The 23,504-nt window shown below is 37.8% G+C and overlaps 1 protein-coding gene across 3 annotated transcripts in view; it reads right to left on the reverse strand.

Moving 5' to 3' along the window:
* The window catches only part of HYDIN (HYDIN axonemal central pair apparatus protein), a 385,540-nt gene that overhangs the window by 232,941 nt on the left and 129,095 nt on the right, over positions 1-23,504 (reverse strand). For all 3 annotated transcript variants that reach the window (XM_059150954.1, XM_059150956.1, XM_059150955.1), the window contains 2 exons: positions 13,780-13,981; positions 8,835-9,018 (listed from right to left, as the gene is read on the reverse strand). In XM_059150954.1, coding sequence (XP_059006937.1) covers positions 8,835-9,018; positions 13,780-13,981 — 386 coding nt within the window. The remainder of the gene's footprint in view (positions 1-8,834; positions 9,019-13,779; positions 13,982-23,504) is intronic.

Below are 23,504 nucleotides of genomic sequence, written 5' to 3' on the forward strand. Positions count from 1 at the left end.
TGTTGTTTGTTGAAAATAATTGTCAAAATGGCCTTTAGTTATGTTACAAATATTTTCCTTTTCAGTCTTAATGTTTTGTTTTTTCCCCTCAGATCCGTAGCTGCATTTTACTTACTGATCAAGTGGTCTTCTAGAAGGAATCAAGTGTGACTTGAATTGAATTCAAATTGAACTCTGAATTTGAATCAAGTTTTCAGGTCTTAAGCGAACTCTCATATTGCAGCTTTTACTCAACTATTACATGTCTCTGGAAATGGAACTTCATCTTTCCATCCGGAATAATTACAACCAACCAAGTGACTTGACGGATTCAGTTCCAAGACTTTCTGCAAGATGTCTACGGACACCCTGCCACTAGTTCACCACAGGTGATGGATACCTTCATGAGGAAAGTGTCCTTTTAAAATTATCTTCTTAAAAACTTACATTGACAATGACTAAAGTGGTTCTTTTAAAAATCTCCCATGAAAATCCTTAAATAAAAAGGAAAATATCTTAAGAATCACCTTCCTTCCCACTTACCACTCATCTCCCCTTCTCCTTCCTTCCTTCATCACTCACTGCCTCCCTTCCAATGAAGGATTGTTTTTGCAAATTTTGCAAAATCAGAACCCAACTGCAAGAACAGAGTTACAAATACACTTAATCTACTTGGTTTATCTGGAAAATAGTTTACGTAATGACTTAATGTCTACATTTGTCAATTTAATTAGTTGCATTTTAACCCCCAACTTAAATTTAGAAGAGTGATCTAAATGTTTGCCACTCTAATGTTACGTTTTTCCAATCATACTCCCTAATCTGATGAGACTGAATCACATCTAACTCTAAATCATAATATCAGCAACCATTAACCAAGAGCGCATGTTCCCAGCACTGTGATAAGTACCGATGTACAATACCCACTTTAAACTTTGCAATCTTGTTAAGTATTATCCCCATTTTAAAGATGAGACAACCAAATGAGTAAATTAAGTCTCTCATCTAAGACAACACCAACCATAAGTGGGAGAACTGGGATTTTACAATATATTTTTCTTTAATTTCCTGAATCCCCTCCAATTATAACAAAAGATCAGGCTTTGCCTTTCTCACATCATTAAAAAAAATTCCAGAAGAAATCTAAAAACATTACAACTGATAACCAGGCTTAGATGAGGCCAGGAGGACCTGGTGAACAAAGTAGGAGGCAGTGTATGTTCATATGTGCAGGTACATTGGAAGGTGACTCACAGGAGGCTCCTTTGGATGACACACAGTCAACATTCATGCGTTGAAGCTCTTCAGAAATGCATTGGAAGGTCTTTATAAAGCTATCCTGGTTGGGTCAAGGTGCAGTCAGTTCAGAACAAGGTCAGTGAAAAATGATTTCAAAGCAGCTGTGTAATGCGTGATGAATTTCTTCATGTTCCACCAAATGGAAAAATTCCTGACTATGTAAACAAATACCTTTAGCTGTGTTATCATATTTAAGGGAAAAAAATGTAAAATTTCTCTTGGGAAATAGAAATAACTTCTTAATTAAATTCCTATCAATCCATTGAAAAAGAGAAGCACTGATGAGAAATTATAATCTGTTTCACCATCTACAATTGCACTTCTAGAATCTTCCAGATCAATAAGAGAAATCATGGCTCCCTTTATCACCATTTAGGGCAAGTAGAAGTTGTCTCAAAAAGACATAAGGGAAAAAAAAAATAAATGGAAGCTAACATATTGAAGGTGAACTACCCTAATTATCATTGAGAGAAAAGACTGAGTTGGCACATGATATTCAAGGAGACTTTTCTACTCCACTGTAATTCTTGGGGCAAGACACTGTGATTTTAGTAAAGTTTTGATCTCAAAATAATGACCAGTAAACTTTCTAAGAGAGGGGTCTAAGGTCTGGCCATCTGTCAGAGCAAGTCTCACTAAAGTTGTGTTCTGTCTTCCGTGAGATACCCTAACCCCTATGCAATGAAAATTCCACTGGGGTTTTCTAGGAGCCGAGGCAGTTGTGTGTGATGTTCATGCCCTTCTGTAGAGAGACAAGATTCATGTCTCTTTCAACAGTGAAGGCTGTTAACTTATTTCAAGGCCTACAAAATCTCTCCAGTACAACAGAGGACATACCCGCACAGCTGGAAAAGGTTTGCCTGAGCACAAGGATCAGAGAGGACAAATAAGAATAAAGGGAGGCCGAAGGATGGAAAATCATACTGACAGAAGAGCTGTGACTTGTCAAGGGCAGTTTGCTCTCAGCAGATTCCTGCCCTCCTTTCTCCCTTCTGGTGTCCATTTCCGAGGAGTCAGCTCCCACATGTTTGCAATGTGACTCATGACTAATGGTACAAGAAGTGGAAGGGGTTTGCAGTAGAGAGCTAGATCTTTCCTCTTTTGGTAGCGATCTGGGCTTCCACCCAACCTGGTTCTGCTGAGCCTACATGCTATGCCGATTTGGGAAAAATAAAGCAAACTAAATTTGAGCTCTGCTATCCGTCTGAATTGCTGAACGGCATGTTTTCTATAGGCTTAGGTAACGACAAAGCATGGTTTACTATTACTCACATGGTAATAAAGGAATGATCAATTTTCCCTCCCTTTTTGAGGCTTAGTTAAATTAAGGTAAAGCTTCCCTAGGGATACTGGAGGAAGTTTTCTTTGATGGAAAGACATTTGCTAACAGAAGTAGAAGGGTTTGCCCTGCTCGCCGATGTCAGGCAATCAGTTCGGATCAGTTTGGGTATCTTTACTTTCCCAGGCCTTTCTTTCTGAGAAAACATCAAGTGTTCAATATTCAGAAAATTGCTACATCTTTGAAGTATGACCTGAACCAGGAGTACCGGAGTCCAGAAACAAGGCCAGCACGTCTGTGTTGTGATTTCTCAGAGGACTCCCAGACACCCATGGAAATTGAAAGCTTAATTCTCTTTTTGCCCTGTGATACTCTTCTGCCTCGCGGTTCTCAGATTTGTGGTTTTTGTCTCTGAATCTCTCTCACTCAGGGTACCCAAGAGACCTAAGCAGAGGATATAACATAATGAGACTGTCAAAATTCTGTATAGCCAGAGTCCATCTAGTAAAATAGAATATTATAGTTCTGAAAGTAGTCGATTCCACTTGATTTTCTGGAAGGCACAAAACATTCATAATAGACTCAGTTTTGCAATTTTTTTCCAAAGTAGGGGGAAAAAATACACAGAAGCAGATAGCTTGAGAAATAATCAGTATTCTGCAGAACTCAGTACCTTCCCTAGGCAAGGCATAAATTGCAAATCCTAGGTTAATATTCCAAGACATTATCAAAAGAATTGACATGAGAAACTTGATATAAATAGTAGTAATATATCACATGTATTTATGACTAGAACAATAATCATGGCCTACCACTAGATGATCAATAAATTACCAAGATTTTAAAAAATCCTTCCAGACCTCTGTCCTGTATCTGCCCCAGTGGTCACTCTGGGTCCGTGTCTACCCCCTTTCGCTACCAGTGAACACCTCTGGGGTCTCTCAAAAGACAAACCCCTACCCCTGCATTTTGAGACCATATCAGTACATACTCAAGGCACTCCAGCATAACTCCAGGCTTGCACAACAGACTCTATGGCAATGTTATACGATGAGCTAAGACAATATAACTACCCAGTGACGAAGTGGTAAACAGGTGGTAGAATCTGCAGTTCTAGAATCTGGGTCAGCATTGAGTTAAACTACTTCTCACATGATCAAATTAATACAATTTTATTAAATTCATACTTATCACTACCTGTGGGCCTTTTAGGGACAGTGACTGATCTGGATCCTAAATCTACTTGCTTAAAATGACAAGAGCCTCTGGAATAGGAACAATGTTCCCATAAAACATTCAATATGCACAGAACAGAGTAAGGGCTAAACTAAACTTAGTTTTAGGTGGTGCGTGGAAGAGTCAAGATATTTAGATGTGGGTCTGACAGAATAAGCATATCATTTCTTACTTCCTTCCAGACCCTAAGGTAACAGCTTTTTTTTTTTTTTTCCTTTTTAAGTTTACTTCATCTGAAGACAATGTCCTTCCTCAGGGGACACAAAGGCTGAAGAACCCTTCAGAAATAAGGTGGTCTCTAAGCCCTGACATCTGCCTTTTATTTTTTTATTTTTTTTAATTTTTTATTTTTTATAAACATATGTTTTTATCCCCAGGGGTACAGGTCTGTGAATCACCAGGTTTACACACTTCAGAAGCAAGGGCAAAAATGAATTATTTTTATTTTTATTTTTATTTTTGTGGATAGGGTATCCATTTGAGATTGATTTTTAGATCAGTAGGTAACACTGCTTGGTTTTAATCTTCCCTGCTTCTACTGTGAACTCAACTCATAATCAAGAAGCTAATTAAAAGGAATCACACTGTAATAAAAAAAACGAATCGCTGATGCATAGCTCATCTGTCAGAAATTAAATAGGGGCCATTTGGCATAGCTGATCTAATACATGAGCAAGGTTCAGAATACAGTAGAAAGGTATGTGAGATATGCTGCTGTGCTCCCAGATGGCTGCTTCTCCTCTTAGCTATCCTTCTCTGTGAATTTACAGCCCCTCCTCTCTTCACAGGCTTCCCAAAGGTGAGCATGTCAGGTCTGTCTTGGGCCCTCTGCAATTTTCTTAGTTTGCTCTACTCTTAGAATTCTCATCTTCTTTGCATGCCCTCAATGAAGACTTCTATGTAATAGTCATAAATCTTGCTTCCACTTTGATTCCTCTTCTACATATTTAACACTGCATTTCCAGAACATTTTGGACGTCTATTGTCGTCTCAAATTCAACATATTCAGAACCAGACTCATGATCATCAGCTGATTTCCATTCCTTCCTTTTCCCCTGCCTTTCTCCCTCCTTCCCTCCCACCAGCTACCCTCCGTTTATTGGCAGGGTGGTAGGCCTGAGGTACAGATAAAGATAAGGCACTCCTTAACTTAAGGAGCTCAGAGTGTGTTACCGAATTGGAGAATCAAACTTTTTGAATCAAAAAGGATCTAAGGGTCCTACCCCAACATCCTTATTTTGTGTACAAGGCAACCAAAGCCAAGAGAGATCAAATGGCTTGTTTAAGGTCACATATGCTATTAGCAAAGCCAGGAATTAAACCCAAGACTCCTGATTTGCTAATTTCCATCAAAGACATCATAATTCTCCCAGCCACTCTAGTTCTGATCTGAAGAGACGTGTAATTCATCACATCTCGCCCTCAACAACCAATCACAAAGCACTTGAATACCTTTCTTTTGAGTATCTCCCACATCTGACATTTCCTTTGGTTTCCAACCATCAGTAGGCTGACCATCCAGGTCAGCATGACCTTCACACATCACCCTGAACTTGCCTGCAGAGACGTTCGGTTTCCCTGGTACTTCCTGCCCTGGCACATTTCACCTGACCCATACCCTCTCCCGGCCCCAGTCCATCCTCCTCCAGTTTGATCGACTTGTGGCTACCCAGGTAATATTTCTAAAACATCTGTACACGTCACTCACCTGCTGCAAGCCCAAAGTGAGCCTCCAATACACTGGGCATGCTTTGTAGGAGAAGGGGGTCTAGGGTCATGGGGAAAAATACTGCTTGTACTCTACCCTCTGGAGAATCTTTTTTTTCTTGAACTATGTTTCTCAAACTTCTTTGACCACAGAACTTCCTTTCTTCAAGGAATGCACATTCACCCCACTCAGACCCAGTATTTGCAGACACACACTGTGGGAAGCCGGAGGCTACAGTCTACCATCCAACAGCTGGCCCAGGCAGCCCAGACCTTCCTCTACTCGCCTTCCCATGCTTCCATGACTGCCGGCCCTAGCAAAACTGGTCCATTCACTGTTATTTAATATTTTAGTTCCACAATTTCCCCAGCTGGAAATATTCTCCTTCCTTTCCACTTACCCTTCCTTCAACATTCAGTTCAGGTCTCATCTCTTCTGTAAGTTCTTTCCCAACTCTCTCATCCAAAAGTACTCTAGCATTTATTTACTTGTATCAGAAGACCAAAACCTCAATAGCAGAAAATGCATACAGCGCACATTTGCATCAGGAAGCTCATAAAAATGGCAAAAATTTTCCCTATAAAATAGCTTCAGATTAATTTACATTAAGGTAAGATTATATTACATTTACAAGAAATGCATTTCTACAAAACCATTAAGATCTCAAAGGAGGAGAAAAAAGGGAGATTTAAAATAAATAAATAATTCACTGTTACTGACACTGAGTTCAGCTGTTTTGACCAGGATAACTTTAAGAAAACACTAGGAAAGTTCCATGCCTTCATTGTCATTTTGTAAAGATTGTCAAGAACTGGCTAATGAATATTATGAGAAGAAAAGAGAATCATATACAGAAAAAACAAAATCATTATAGATGCCATAAACACCACTTATATTTTAAGTGAATATTATCCCCTTCCTGTTTCCAGTGATTTTTTTCACACAACATAAACAAAATTAGTCTCATTTATTTGAAAGATACCACTTCTGTATATCCCCATTTAAAAAAAAAAAAAACGTTTTCTTCCTAATGGTGAAAAGATGCCTTGTGATAATAATGCAAAACTCAGTTCCTATCTAGAGTTCAAAATCAATCGTATTAAATACCACATTTTAACACACATGTATCTCCCCAGTCTCCATAAGAAGCTTTAAGTTATGGAAGAGCTCTTGAAGAGAAGTAAATCTGAGGTAACCCTAATCTTTCTACTTTCTGAATTGAAAATGTACAAAACTCACCCAGGGTCCTCTCACCCACTCCTGACCACCAATGTTTGCCATCCCAGAGCCATTCATTCCCAGAAGGCTAGGACAAACAGAACAGTAGTCATCAGCCCAGATCTCCCATACCAGCTGGGAAGAATCTTGGACTTCTATGCTCTGGACCTAACCAGCGTGTCTAAGATTACCATGACTGACTGCTCTTCCCTGCCTCTGTCCAGCTCAGCCTTGGCTCGCTTGGACTTATAATGCCTTCCTAACATATTCTGGCTTGACCTATTATCACAGGCACCTGTCCTATTCCCCCAAGACTACATGTCCATTTTGTTTTAACCTCTTGCTGGTCTAGCCCATCATATCTGAAGACCCCTTTGCTTAACTGAGCCCTGGACAGTCTTCTAAGGTGAGATTTAGCCTCAAGTTCTATCTCCAACCTTACTACCCACATCAACCCCTTACTTCAAGCAAACTGATCCATTCCTGGAGCCTTGAATTATCCATGTCCTACACATACCCCATTTTGTTTTTCAAAAGCCCTGTCCTGAAAGACCTAACTCAAGGCTCTTCTCTCAAGAAACCTTCTCTAATTTGACCTATGATAATTACCTCAACCTCTGAACTAGTATACTGACTGTCTTTACCAAACATTCACACAACAATAGTCCCAAGGCATGTCTCCAAGGGGAAGGCTCTCTCTTGGAAATTATAATGCACATTAACATATTAAAAACTTAGACGTCTTTCAAAACCTTTAAAAAACTATTGAAACCCCTGTTTGTGAAACTTACTCAGCTATGGAATCCCCTTTCTATCTTCTATCCTTTAAAAACAGTTTGGAAGCACAGACATAAGGAAAATAGGATGCCACAAGTCCGTGGCATTTCCCACCAGTAAGCTTGCATTCTAACATGTCCATGTGCCCATGTCTTCTCTCCAGATGATTTGGAAGTAACAATCCAGCAGCTCCAATTAGCTTTGGGCTTTCTCAACTACTCAACTACTTCTACTACTACTACTACTACTACTTCTTCTTCTTGCGAGAGAGAGTGAGTATGCAGCAAATGAGCAGAGGAGGATGGGCAGATGGAAAGGGAGAGAGAAAATCTTAAGCAGCATCTATGCCCAGTGTGGAGCCCAATGTAGAGTCAGACGTGGGGCTCAATCTCATGATCCTGAGATCATGGCCTTAGCAAAAATCAAGAGCCAGAACCTTAACCAACTAAGCCACCCAAGCACCCCAAGGCTTTCTCAACTTCTATTGCTATCTTTACCCTCCTATCACTCTATACTTGTTGGGTGTAAGGTCATTAGCTACTTTCATTTTGAAGCAGTAGGGAATGTGGTTCAGAGTTGGGTCTGTAGAATCAGACCAACCCTGTTCTAGGTCTGGCCCAGCTCTCAGCAATGAGATTGAGGACTAAATCTGTTTTGTTCACTCATGCCTTGTACACACATAGTCCCTAATATAGAACATACAGTCAGTAAGTATTTATTGAGTGAATTAAAGACAAAGTACTTCTCAACCCAAGTGATTCTGCCTGACAAGGGAATGTGTGACAATGGCCAGAGAGACACAGTCTGGGCTGTCACAATTAGCATCTGGTGGGTAAAGGTCAGGAATGCTATTAAACATCTTATCATGTACAGGACAAAGAATTATCTAGCTCCAGAGGTCAAGAGTGCAGAGGTTGAGGAAATCTGTCCTTGAGTCAGGCTGGTCAGGGCTACACTTCTAAATGTGGACACTACTTGGCTTAGAGAACGTTATTGAATTTTTCTAAGTCCTAATTTCCTCATCTGTAGAATGCAGAACTGATTATATCTTATAAGGTTGTTGTAAGATAACACATATATCAACAAGATAAATCGAGTAACACATATGAGATGTTTAACACAGCAAATGGCAGGTAGAAAGTATGACCTATGAATGTGATCTGTGAGCATTCCTACTGCTAGCCTTCATTCAGTGTCCCATAACGACGTGAGGCTTTCAGCTGAAATCTTTATGCTCCCAGAGCTCAGTATCAATCCCAGAGTGAGTACTTTTATCAAAATAAGCCTTGTGCCCCCACTTATGTTTATTGTATGGTCAGATTTTATTTATGTGCTCACCAGGGGCTCAATAGTGAAAATGTTACTCAAGAAGAGCATGCTGTCCGCCTGAACCAGCCTCCTCTGATTCTCAAAGGTGCGGGAGAGAATGGAAAGACGTTCTCGAAGTGAAGGATCAATAATGCACTCTTCAAGAAACTCATCGGTCTCGTTCTTTTCCTCTTTGCTCAGGTCATCACAGACCCTAAAGAAAACACAAGAAATGTGACACTCGTTTTGGTACTCCCATGAAGAACACTGCGAAGTGTTCTCCTCCAGTCCATCCTCCTGGAAGTGGTCTCACCCATCACCCTGAGGTGGTCCTTTTTTGCTGTAAGTCTGTAACATATGAGCTGAGTGACCTTGGACTTCATCCTCTCAAGAGCATCAGTTTGCTCACCTTTAGTCACTTTCTTCAACAAGTCCTCCTGGGCTTCCTGTTGTACTCAATGCCCATTTGCTTATTACTGAACCCTCATGTATATTTAGACAAATATTTTCTTTTAGAAAATTATGTTTTCCAGGCTGCTTTTTAAATAATATATACCCTGCCTCTCACACTTGAAAAACAATTTTTTTTTCTTTTTAGACTTACTTAGCTCTAATACTTTCTTAGCTGTTAGTTACCTAGAGAACAGAATCTGAAACCAGCAAGGACTAGGCTTGGATGTTGATTCTGCTACCATTTACTAGCTCTCTGACCTTGGAGGTTCCAGAATTCCTCCCAGCCTCAGTGCCTTCATCTATCCAACAGAGATAATACAGATGTGTTGAGGATAAAATGTGATGAAGGACCTGACAGTTCCCAGGACAGAGCAGGTACTCCATAAATACTGTTTTCTCCCTAGGTCAGTCATAAGCAACTATCCATCTCTCAAGCTTATAAAAAGCTCACACCACACCTCAAGACACCTCCTTTTTTCTCTCCTTCTAGCTCTTGATATCCATGGTGATAAGTCAGAAAAGCAGCCTTCCCCACCCCTCTCCTCATTGTCCTCACCAAAGCTGTGTTCCCATTACTCTTAGGACCTGTTACTTCATCTGCACTTGGAAGACTGGATTTTATCTCCTCCCAGGACATAAGACCATTTTACCACCATTTTCCTGATATTGTCACTGGTGAGAAACAATTTATTCAGTTAAGTGAGTGCTCAGTAAGAACCTGGGGTGGCTGAATTCCTGTCCCAGCCCCAACTACTTTCTAAATGACTTCATGAAGACAATATGTTCGGCAACACCAAAGATCTCTTTTTGATGACTTAGCTCTCAGGGCCCTTTGGTCACAGAAGATAAAGAAGTCAAAGAAATGGGTTTAATGTGTTCTGTGTCCCAGGAAGAAAGCAACCTGTGCTTTCTCTTCATTGTTAGCTGGAAAGCAGTGTCCAAGGTAACCAGAGCAGCAGTCCTTCTACACTGCTGGGCTGAGCAGGTCAAATAAAGAGAAGTCAGTTCACAGAAAGAAAGGAAACCACTTACTCCTGTGAGTGGAATTTATAACACCTACCTTTGGGAATATATCCTGAAGAAACCAGTCATGGATATAAGCAAAGACACAGCCAGAAAGATGTTCATTGAAGTGCTTGCTGTAATACTAACAGGTGTGGGTAAATTTGATGTGAGAGATTGAAAAAGTATTTAAACAAATAATGGGAATCCTAAACATTCTATTTATTGAGGGGGTTCTTGGGAGTGCGGTGTAGAAATAAAATGTCTTATATGGACCAAGGATGAAAATGCTGCATGAACTGATGAGTATGATTAACTCAAACCTCACAACAGAAAACAGAAGAGAATGAAAGAAAAATTCCCAAATGCTCTTCTCCCACACTGCTGGGGCCCATGAATCCCTGACAGCCACATAATGCAAAAGGGGTGGTGATGCACTGTATGTCTACCTCTTTGCCCTCTGATTAGAGCACTGGAGCCAAGGCTGCCAGTCTAAGAAGGGAACGTGAGACACCTTGAGCTGAGTTGACTTCAGCAAGGGCTCGTCTAACCCTCAGTCTATTGCTGGGCCATCTTGTCCTGCTGCTGTTCATGGTCTCCAACATTCAGAGGTGCTTCTGATTTACAGACGAGGAAACTTTTCATCAGACAGCAGAACCACACACTAGCCCTCTATCTCAGTAAAACCATGGATTTAACCCATTTTACAAATGGTCTGGTCGCCACATTTCAGGCACCAAGCCCCGTTCAGCCTATGGATTGTAATGAACAGGAAAGCCTTGTGTCTCAGGTACAGTTGCACTGGACAAGTAAATGCGCCCTTATATTGAGGTGCTAGAGACCCTGCTCCTTTTCAGTGCCCCCAAGAAGTGTACTTGGATGCTGAGGAGATTAAAAATTAAGAGCTTTGGCCTTCAAGAGAGAAATATCTCATGTCCACAGTTGGCATAGAAAAGATGAAGTCCTCCATCTTCAAATAGACCATGTGACCCTGGACACCAAGCAACTCTGTGATGACTATTCTAAATCGAAGACTAGGTCTGCCTTCCTGTTTACCAAGCTACCGTCCATGTCTGCCGAATCTTGCATCACTGTGGGGAAGAGAAGAGACTCCCAAACACAACTATGATTAAATTTACTATTAGCTGGATGGCAGGCTCAACGCTCATTAAAACTGTTCTATCTAGAGAAACACGTCACTTCCTGTACCTGACAGTTGAGGAATAAATCCATGCTGACAACTTTGTGGGGGGTTCCACTGAGGACTCTAGGAGTTCTTATATAGAACAAGTCTTGGGTCCTTGAGAAGCTACAAAGGGAAACTATTCTCGCAAAGTATGCATGAATGCATTTAGAGCAGATCCTCTCTGTTCCAAGTTGAAGACCAAACTGCCTTCAGTAAAAGGCAAACCTCTCTGTATTTGCCTTGCTTTTTGAGAGGATAGGCATTCCATCTCCAATTATGTCCAGGACAAGAATTCATGACTAATAACACGAACTTCAATTAAAAAAATACATTAAAAAATAAAAGTTATGGCATGGTTGGGGATAGAACAAGGAACAAGAGAGGCATAAAACAGAAAAGACAATCTGGCCAAATAAGAAAGTGAGCATAAACAGCCTACTTCTCCTCTCTCTTTCCCCTCTTGCCCTGGCCATCTGGCCCGAGGAAAGGCAGAGGGAGAAAGTGAACAGCAGCGTATTCAGTAACGTCTGCACTTAGATCGACCAATCCAGTATGGAGAAACAGGAGTCGTGTTGCCATTTGCCACCCAAAGTGGAAATGGAAGTATTCTTATTTAGTCATCTGAAGCCACTGTTCAAGTTCATTGTTAAATGGAACGGCAAAATCCTTGATGATCAAAGTAAGCTGCCAATCACGATTATGAAAATGCTATTGCATATTATTCCCTTGCTATAAAAAAAAATTCTATAGGAACTAAGAGAGCAGGAAAGATAGTGAAAGAAAGAATACACAAGAGAAAAGGAAAAAGAAGCTTTGGGATGATACGAAAGAGATAAAGAAGAATAAAAGAAAAAAATGTCTATCCAGGTGTCGTTGAAATTACATTCTCTGTCCCTGGCATCTCTGATAATTATTGGTTTAAGTGTTTCTTGAGTTTCTCTATTGAAATTAACTTCCTTAAACACTATTTGTTTGAACCTTGCCCTGGCATCAGGCATGGGTTAGACATATAGTCAAATGCACATAGTTGAAGGTAAAGCTGGTTTCCTTCTGACGGTGTGTTCCCATGCTCCCCAAAAGATTGTGCCTGCAGGACAAGCAGGATACTGAAACACTGTGTTTGCTGGAGTTTCTTCATTTGTACCTGCTCTCCCATTTTCTCTTTAAGCATGCTTGGACCATTTTTATTGTTGGGACACTCATGAATGAGGGAATCAGGACAGAAAAAGCAGTGGATAAGCAGTTTCCTCTTGCCTTTTTGAACTACTGGTATTTCTATGCTATGAGGCGAACTGAAGTTTTGAGGCAGGAAAGGCTTTTCTTTTCTCACTTTTTAAAGATGGCACAGTGGTAATCCAGTGATTAAAGCTCATTGTCTGAATGATAAAGCTTCTGGTCTACTGGGTCCCGCCATTGTCACAGCTCCTTCTGATTCAATTAGGGCCAGAACACTGGGGGATTTCTGCCCAGTTTCCGTGGACCTAAGACTTTTATTTTTATCACATACTAACTTGGTTTTAAACAAAGCTTTGAAGCTTCCCAGGGCTAATCTTTAATGAAAATGGAGAGGCAAATAAAAAAGGCTGAAATGAAGTCCAATGAAAGCAGCAAGAGCACTAATTCAGGGAGGGTGGAAGGAGATAAAAATGAAATGGACTTTAGAAGAGGCAGGGATAGATTCAGGAAAAAGAAATACTCAAAATTTAACAGTGATGAGATTAGTTAAAAGAGTTTGGCTTGCCACTTTATTAATTTTCTCCCCTGCCTGAAGTATTTTAAAAAGGAAAAGATTAAAGATACCAACAAGAAATCATTAAATTATATGGTTAGCAGGGATTGAGCAATGCTACTAAAGCTGAGACTATAAAAGCCATTATATAAGCCCTTCTTGTTCCTCATTCTTCATATTTTCTGGAAATACCTTCTCATTGAAAAAAAAAAAATCCACACTGATCCCAATCCAAAAGAGATTGTTTTTAGAAACCATGAGATCTGACCAATCTGATTAGGTTTATGAAACAAAATACAGTCCTATAGGTTAGTTTTGAGAGACTAGTGAAAAATTATATATTTTGTCTTAAAAATCTAGGAGTTTAGCCACTAATAAATTATAACCAGGTTGAGATTAACCATGGATGGACAACATTGTGTTCCACATAGCTCAATTCAAGTTCTTGAAATGAACAAAGGAGCATCATACATTGGGACCAAGTTATAAAAATCTGACCTTATTTGAGTTGGTTAAAAACTTACCACAAAAGTCTCAGATTTTTCATGATAAGTGAGCTTTGAGTTCCCCCAAATTACAGCATATGGGTGATTTTTCTTACAAACCTAAACTTTTCTCTGTCTTCTTCTTCCTGGGTAGCAAATATCTTCCACTGGAAGTGGGCAATGATGTTACTGCGGTTGTGAATAGTTATAATTCGCTGGCTGGACAGAGATATGTAGGTTTTCTCAAGGATCAAGGAATTCCTGTCCAGCCTTATATTCATGTCTATGGCAGCTCCATACAGAGATAAAAAGACTTTTTCACCTAGAAATTAACAAAGTACAAAGACACTTTGAGATTTATTCTAGAATGACTACTAGGTCACTTTTTCCCCAAGGTGAAGTTACAGGACAAGCATTAGACATTTCATTCTCCGCTCCCCCTACCCTGCAATCAATCCAGAGATCAGACATGATCAGAAAACTTAAGTATTATGTTTGGTGAAGTTATGGAGAGTCAAACTATATAAATTGTAAAAACCATATAAATTGTTATAGTGGGTGTTACATTTTCTTCTTTGTAATTTTTTAGAAGATTTTATTTCTATATTCAAGAGAGAGAGAGAGAGCGTGCACAGAAGGAGCAGGGGGAAAGGGACAGGCAGACTCTGCACTGTGTGTAGAGCCCAGCACTGGGCTCCATCTCATGACCTGAGTGAAAACCAAGAGCCAGATACTTAACCAACTGAAACACCCATGTGTAAAGGGTATTTTACCCCTTTTTGGTAATATTTTTAAATCCTATAGCCTGACCACAAGGGTACCTGTGTTCTAGAATATAACCATTTGTCTCTTCTTTATCCCAAGCATGAGCTGGCATTCTGACTCTTAAAGTAACTGTACCTGTACCAAGTATATCTAGGAAGAGCTGCTCAGCATGCAAGGATCGAAATCCTATCCAAAGGGGATCAGAAAGAAAGAATTGGGGCGCCTGGGTGGTTCAGTGTGTTACGCTTCTGCCTTTGGCTCGGGTCATGATTCTAGGGTCCTGGGATAGAGCCCCACATCTGGCTTCCTGCTCAGTGGGAAGACTGCTTCTCCCTCTCCCACTCCCCCTGTTTGTGTTCCCTCTCTTACTGTGTCTCTCTCTGTCAAATAAATAAAATCTAAAAAAAAAGAATAACTTTATTAGTTAAAAAACAAAACACAAAAAACATACAACTATTTAAAAGGAATCACTTCCTTCAACAGTAATTAAAACAAAAACGAAACATCTACATACTATATCTAGGTAGTAGTTACACAGAAAAAAAACAAAATATTAAGACCAAGGCTATGTGTAAATTTTAAAAATCTTAATGTTAAGAACACCTTTATTCAGCATAGTAATTTAAGTTCCCAATTTCATTCAAGATGCACTAATTCCCTTGATTCCAGGTAAAACATGAGGCCCCTTGGGCTTCCGAGAAGATACAAACATACAAACTATGTTCTACATGATCTCTGCGATGTCATGAGGGTGCCTCACTCTGACATAAGAGTAGAAAAAGGAAATACTTAAACACCAGGAAGGTCCTGTGCTGCTCTAAGTTTAATCAGCACCCAAAAAGCATAAGCACTTGTACCTTATTTTTTAGCAAACATTTCTGCTCCATTCACCATTGTATTAACCAAGCAGGTACTTAGTAAATTAATAATGTTTTATACAGTGCAAACATCCTTTATGCTCTATCACTTTAAACACAGAAAAGCTTTGAACACAGAAGAAAATATCCAGGCATTTGACTCTAAAATTTTAAATTTTTATTTAAAAATATATTTTTTTAACTTCACATTCAAATACCATAAAAGCATGCATGCACTGTGAAAATAAAATGTCTTCTCCCCCTCACTCAATCTTAGGCCAGACTTTCAAAGGTAAGAGCTGTTAATATTTTCATGTACTCCCTGGCCAAATCAAGGTATGTACTCTTGACAACGTTTAAACTTTCTGATGAGCTAAGCTTAATAATATGATAAGTGAGAAATCATTGTTTTGCTTAATTTGCATGGTCTTAATTATGGATGATATTGATTTTCTCATAGATTAAAGAACTTTAAAACACCTTTTTCTGTGAGATGCCTTTTATAGCCTTGTTCATTTTCCCTTTGAGAAGTTTACCTTTTGCATATCGATTTGTGAGAATTTTTGATATGAAAAAATTAGCTCTTTGTTATTCATGTTGCAATTTTTTCCTCCATTAGATATTTGAATTTCTGTATGACTTTTTTTTTTCAAGTTAAGTCTCTTTTCTCTTAGTCTTTATGTAGTCTAATTCTTTTCTTTATGGCTTTTAAAAATAAGTTTATGTTTTAAAATTTTTAAATTACATTTTGAAACTCAACTTCCACCTTCCCTTTAAAAGCAGCACCTTTTCTTAAAGAAACTAAGGAGACCATAAATAGGTCTGGCTTGATGTACTTTTTAAAATGAGACATAGCTAATTTTCTTTTTCTAGCAAAAATAAGGTAGGTTAAGTTAATGGGATTTTCTGCTAAAATAACTTAAAAATCTGGACAAAATATGAACAAACATCTTCTTAAAGTCACTTCAGAACCATTGTCACATTAAAGAACTACCAGGCCAAAATTAAATGAAAAAGGGACCAAAGAGATCATTGAGCACGGAAGAAAGTTTTGACCCACAGATATGGTACTCTTGGCAATGTTGAGCTATTCCTGTGCAAGCAGGAAGGATGGAAATCAAAACCCTAAGTCTAAAGAAAGGGAGACTTAAAGCAAACAGAAACACTTTATCCACAATAACTTATCCTCAAAGGACTGTACCCTCAAGATGAGTTTGAATTAGAAGCAGACTAGCCCTAATTCAGAGTCAAATACTATGCTGGAATGTCTGTGATTGAAGAGAATTTCAGTCCTTGGATTTGGTGATCATGGACTGGTTTCACTCTCAGAAACCTAGCAGAAGTAACACACTTCATGTTGGAGGAAAGAAATTTCAAATTTTTAACATTTTTTAAAATACACATTCAAACATAACGAGGCATGCAAAGAAACAAAGCTCCATTTGGTTGAACTGGCAAATGTAAGAAAGACAAAATGATATTAAAAAATTATTATACACTAGAATCATCACATACAGATGGTAATCTAACTGTGTCTAAAGAAACAAAGTAAGACCTTGGAGCTATATCCAAGGAGTGGGAAATCAAACAAAGATCTAGAAAACTTGAACAAGAGCCATACTAGGCTCTTATAGAAATAAAATAAAATCACCTAAATTTTTAAATCTCTAAGAATAAGATTAATAAAATAATTTTAATAATTTTATGGAAAAAAATAGTCAACTGGACCATGGTTCAGAAAATACAAAAGGCAATATGAAGAAATAAAAATACATGAAAAATGAACAATGAATGAATAAAATAGTAGGCAAATGGAGCGAGAAGGTATAAGTGTTTAATTGGAAACTCAGAAGGAGAGGAAAGATATAATGAAGCAAAGATAATATTTCAAGGGATGAGGGTTAAGAGTTTTCTATGGTTGATTGAAGGCATCAGTTTACAATTCAAAAAGCCCAAAGGAATGTCAAGTGGAGAAACTTAAATACATGAATATATTGTAGTGAAACTAAAGAAAATCAAAGACAAAGGGAAAGTCCTAAAAGCAGTTAGAGGAAAAGGCATATTATCTTCAAAGGACCCATGGTTAGAATTACAGCTAACTTTTCAAATCAAACAATGGAAACTGAAAGAAAAATGGAATGGCTTCTTCAATGTGATGAAGGGGAAAACAATGCCAACCAAAATTTATAGTTTTTCAGACTTTGTTTGTCTACAAACATTTTCGTTTTATCTTCATTTTTAGGAATATTTTAAATAGGTTAAAGAATTGTAAATTAGCACTGTTTCTTTGCAGCACTTGAATAATATCACTGTCTTTTGGTTTCCATAATTTCAGCTGAAAACTTTGCAGTCAACATTATTAGTGTGCCATTTAAGGAATGTGTCTTTTTTTCTGCTGACTCCTTTTGTGACATTCTTTTTGCTTTAGTTTCCAGCAGTATTTGAACTAACAAGGGTTTGCTGAGCTTTATGAACTGTGAATTATTGTCATTATCCTTTGGGAACTGGTAGAATTAAAACATAGTATAAAGTCTCAGTAATTAAGAAAGACTGATGGAATAAAAAGTCAAAACAGGCCCAAATACATGCTAGAATTTATTATAGTATAAAGGCAGCAACTCAAATCATTGGTATAAGAATAAACTTAAAAAAAAAAAAAAAGCACTATTTGGACAACCTAATAGCCATATGGAAAAACAAACCTCACATCTAGCAACAGAATAAATGCCAAATTAATAAAATATTTAAGTGTTTAATATGAAACCATAAAAGTAGAACGACACACAGAAAAACTCTTTTGTAACTTTTAGAGGAGAAAGTTTTCTAACCATGTCTCAAAATCCAGATTACTCTAAAAAATATTAAGAAATGTTATTACATAAAAAGGAAAAAAGAAATTTGGGGGGCTGGGTGTCTCAGCTGGTTAAGTGTCTGACTCATGAACTCAGCTCAGGTCTTGGTCTCAGGGTTGTGAGTTCAGGTCCTGCATTGGGCTCCACACTGGGCGTGGAACCTACTTAAAAAAAAAGAAGAAGAAGAAGTAAAGAAAAAAGAAATTTTGAATGCTATAGAAACTTAAGTAAAAACAAAAGAAAAAGTGGTCAAAATGTTTACAACTCATATCTAAAATAAATTAAATCGCCAGATATGTAAATAAGTCTTAGAAATCAATATGACAATCCAGTACAAGAATGGAAGAGAGTTGTAAGAAAAGAAATATACAGGTCCCCTATATGTGTTAAAAGATGCTCAACTTCTCTCATAATAAAAGCAACACAACTAAAGATGTATCTATATACCATTTCCCCCAAACACAATGGGTACAATAAAAGTTTGAGAACATAATCTGTTGCCATGGAAATGCAAAGTGGTACATTCTTCCTCCCTCATGGAATGAGTTGGGTGACATGGATTAAATATCTATCAAGCTTGCAAAATAATTTATCCTCTGGCCCTCTTCTAGGAATTTATCCTGTCGACGAGTGAGAACAAGATCAAGAGTATTCATTAAAACACTGACCTTAATAACAACAGAGAAGAAACAGCCATAGTACCCACCAAGAGAAGACTGGCTAAATTATCTGTGCTACACCTAAAAGGGGAATGCCATGCAGGTGTACAAGTACAGGATTTATGATTAAGTGGAAAAAGTAAGGTTTAGAATAATTCACATAGTATGCTATTTTTAGGTAAGGAGGGACAATAAGAATCTGCATTCATGTTTGCATCTATGTGCACAGAACACCAGAATAAAGTTAAGAGCTGGGTGGGTGAATGAGGCAAAGTAGAAATGACACCTTTCAATATATATTTTTAAGATATTGCTTTAATTTTTGAATACAGGAGTACATTACTTATCCAAAACTTTAACATAAGAAAAGATTACAGGGTCTTCAGGAAACATGGGAAAGCTGCAGATAACACTACTAATGAGAGAAATATAAAATAAAATACTATTCCATAACCATCAGATTAACAAATATCAAATAGTTTGCCAGTGCTGTTTTGGAACTATGTCATAAGGATGTGGGAAAACAATTTCCATATAATGCTGATGAAAATACAAATTAGTACAACCACATGACTGACCAATTTATATTCCAGGAAAGCTCAATATACACCTGATCTGTAACTTTGCAATTTCCCTTCTTAAAGAAAATCTCCTACAGCTGCATAAGACATATACAGAGTTATTCATTGTGGTACTGTTTGTAATAGCAGAAAACTAGGAAGAACATCCTAATATCCAATAGAAGAACAGATTATAGCATGTCCACATGTTGGAGTGTGTTGCATCAGTTAAAATGAATCAGAGCTATATGGATCTATGCGTTTAGATCTTCAAAATGTAGTGTTGAATGAAAAAGTCAAGTTGGGAAATGGTATATACTGTATGATATCATTCATGTGAAGGTTAAAACTACTCGAACAGAATGCCTGGATGGCTTAGTTGGTTAAGTGGCTGACTCTTGATTTCAGCTTAGGTCATGATTTCAGGGTCACGAGATCGAGCCTTGTGTAAGGCTCCTCACTCAGCGTGGAGACTGCTTGTCCCTCTCCCTCCCCTCTGCTCCTCTCTCTGGGCCCTCTCTTGTGCTCTCTTTCTCAAATAAATAAATAAATACATAAATACTCTTTTTTAAAAAACTACTCGAGACAATAACATATATGATTTATAGATAGATAAATATGTAAAAATACCATAAAAATGAACCAAATACAGCTCCTCTAAGAAGCCATAGGAATCAGATCAGGACAGAGTAAATGAGATAACTTCAAATCTGTACTCAGTTTAGTTATCCATAAAATAAAACATCTGAAAGAAATGTGTATAGCAAAATGTTGAGATGCGTTAAACATAATCATTATTGATTATATTACTTCTGTGCTTCTGTTGTGATTTGAAATATTTCATTGTTTAAATATCTAATCAAGGAAAAAGATCCAAGGGCTTATTTAGTTCATACAAATCTCAGGGTCAGAGGGACTAATGTCATCAATTTGAGTTGCTCACTGCAAAACTCTTGCTTCTAGAAATATAGCAAAAACCACTACACTCTTTTTGAAAACCATCTAATATTGATTTTTTTAAATCCATCTTCCAAAAATCATCAGATCCACAAAGTAAAGGAAGCAATAACTTTTGTCTCCACAACTTTAGGAATATGACTTGATTTTTCCACCCACTCTCATGAAGACAACCTTAGAAAGGGCTCCCAAACCCTAGCTACTTAGAAAACTGGTTGGATAAAGGGACGTTATGCCTGCCAGAGTGGACAAGGTTGCTGTTCCTCAGCATTGGTATTTTTGTCTCGTTGGAGTGCCTGTTTCCATTCGGCTTCCGATTTGGTTTCTAGCGTTGAATGTTGTGATCACTGCAGATGAGGTTAGCCACTGTCATTTATTATGTCCTAGTAAAAATGTTTTCTGGAAGTCTCATTAGCTCTTGCTAGTTTTGCTACTATCAATCAAGCAAAACAAAAGAAAAAAATGAACAAAACTAAGTTTACCAAAAAAATACGAAACTAGCTATATACACAATATATTTCATACTGTGGTTTCAGTACTTTCAGACAACAGAGGGCAATAAATAAAATATATGAGTGGAGCCATAGATTCTCTAGGAACTAGCAAGTTGGTGGAAAGAGTGTTTTTCATTTCCTGGTCACAGCAGGGTCAAATTCACCCATGCAAGTGAATTGCTGAATCAAACTTTTTTAGAAGTGCTCTTTCTTTGAAAGGTACAGGAAACAACTTCCAAGATTTGCTTGACTGAGCTCACGCAGCAAATCAGTGGCAATGTCAAAGTCAGTATTCTCCATCTCCATAGAAGGCAGTGGAGGATTACAGAAAGTATGCTGGCCTCAGAGGATGCCAAAGACCTGGGTTCAAGTTCCAGCTTTACTTAGGTGGCTAGTTTTCAATGTCTCTGAACCTCAGTTAACTCATCTCTAAAATAAAGGGAGTTGCATAAATGCAGAGAATAATCTGGTGATTGCAGCAAAAGGGGTGGGGGGAGTGAAGTAGGTGAACGGTGTCAAGAGGTAAAAACTTCCAGTTATAAAGTCAGTCACAGGAATAAAAAGTACGGCATAGGGAATATAGTCAATTGTATTGCATGAATTTGGAATGGCGACAGATGGCAACTACACAAGTGTTTTGTGATGTGTATAAATGCCCAATTACAATGTTGTATACCTGAAACTAATATGACACTATGTGTCAACTATACATCAAAAGATTTTTTTTAATAAAATAAAATAATGGGGTTAAGAGATGTCCTCTAATGTCCTTTTAAATGTGAACACCTCATGACTCGAGTCTTCACTTGCTATGTAATTGACAGAAACCTCATTCCAACCTCCTAAACAATCTTGACCATCTGTGCATCCAAACTTGTGCTATTCCCTATCCTAAGGTATGGAAGAAGAAATGAAGAAAAGGAAATAGTCAAGGAATGTTTCCATTGCCTCTGAAGCCATGTTAAAACATTTACTCTTTTACCATAACTATGTTTTGCTAGGTTTTCTAATTATAACAGCACACACTAATAATTAATCATAATAATCCCACAGCTGAAACAAAGCTTATGCAGGGTGGGCTGCACCAGGATATTCAGATACATATTATTTAGCAACTGTGAGCTAACATACTGCACTCAATTACTTGCTATGTTCTATTTTGGTATTCCTTTCTTGGCCTTTAGGAGGAAAAAAAAGATCTTCTTTATGGTTTATTAGAGTACAATACATAAATGACTATAAAGCTGTCCTTTGAAGTACTAATATTATGATTACTTTTATCTTTAATAATAATACATCATGATATCTTTGGGGGAAAAGATCCTATTTGCCAACTTCTGACTCCTGAATTGAAATATCTCCTCTTCAATAAGAGACATAATACTTAAAAAATGCTGAGTAAGTGCAGCAGCTCCATTTCCTGATTGTTCCAGTGGTTAATGTCACCTCTAAGATGACAGCAACCTCACCAGGCATTGAATAAAAAACACTTTTATGCTCTCACTTCTAGGGTTCATTCTGGTAACCAAAGGTTTAATAAGAATATGTTTTTCCTTAATGCCTGTTTTAAATACTAGTATCTCCTTGAACCCCTAGATTACCTAAAGTTTCTCAATACCCAGTTAAAAAGTGCAAAACTTAAGCAGTTAACCATTTATTAATCTTTTAAGAGTCAAATAATATTTTCACATCTCAGTTTTATTGAAAATGATAGAATTAGTTTACTCAACTATTTTGTTTCTGGTTTTGTTCTATTTTGTTTTTAAGAATGTAGTCTTGACTAATTGTGTTCTTAATCTCTTCCGGAAGAATCAGTTTGTAAAAGGTATCAAGTTACTTCAGTTCTTCTCTTTTAGACTATTATAAAAAGGTAACAAAATCATTTCTGTGGTAAAATCAATTTCCTAAACAAACTTGGTTTCACCACAGAAAGGCATATACAGAAGAAAGCACAGAAGAGTTCTGGTTCAGGTAAACACTGATGAGTAAAATATTAGATATTGGTGAACTTTACACTCAACCTCGTTGATTCTAGAGCACTGGTTCAAACTCTGGTTGATGAAAAAGAAAAATCTCCTAGCTGCATTTAATCAAGAATTTCTATCCAATGGAGGACCAGCAACTGAAGGGCATAAACATAACTGTTAGAAATGTGATTGAGTACTTCCCGCTGAGGATTATCAATGTTCCTCCTTTTGGAACATCGTTTGAGGAAGTATGAAAAAAAATCCAAGAGAAATTTCCCTCCTCAAATCAATTCATACTTGAAACAGCTGCAGAACATTCAATCAGATGCTTATTTAGTGAAATGAGAAGGCAATGATCATGGCTGCCTGGAAAAGCTCCATGATTGTGTTTAGACAGTCATTACTGTTTTTCACTAATGAAAGGTTATAGGTTCCGGTCATTGATAACCCACAATAAAGATGAAAGCATATTCTTATCAGCAGTTCATTTCATGTAAAGAAAAATGCTACAAGATAGCTTACCTCTATCTGCATCTTCAGAAAATGACTGTGAACCAAAGTTGACACCATAACCTCACAGTGTGGAAGTCAACATTGCTGTGGTGATTCAATTTTAATACACGAATACTTGTTTCCTTTGGCACACGACTATAAATGCAAGTATGGGTGTCAACTCAAATACTTACCCAAAAGTTAAAATACAGATTGAAGGCCAGTGAGAGCTGCATTTCACA

This window comes from Mustela lutreola, chromosome 16 (genome assembly GCF_030435805.1).
Source record: "Mustela lutreola isolate mMusLut2 chromosome 16, mMusLut2.pri, whole genome shotgun sequence".
NCBI classification, from domain to species: domain Eukaryota; kingdom Metazoa; phylum Chordata; class Mammalia; order Carnivora; family Mustelidae; genus Mustela; species Mustela lutreola.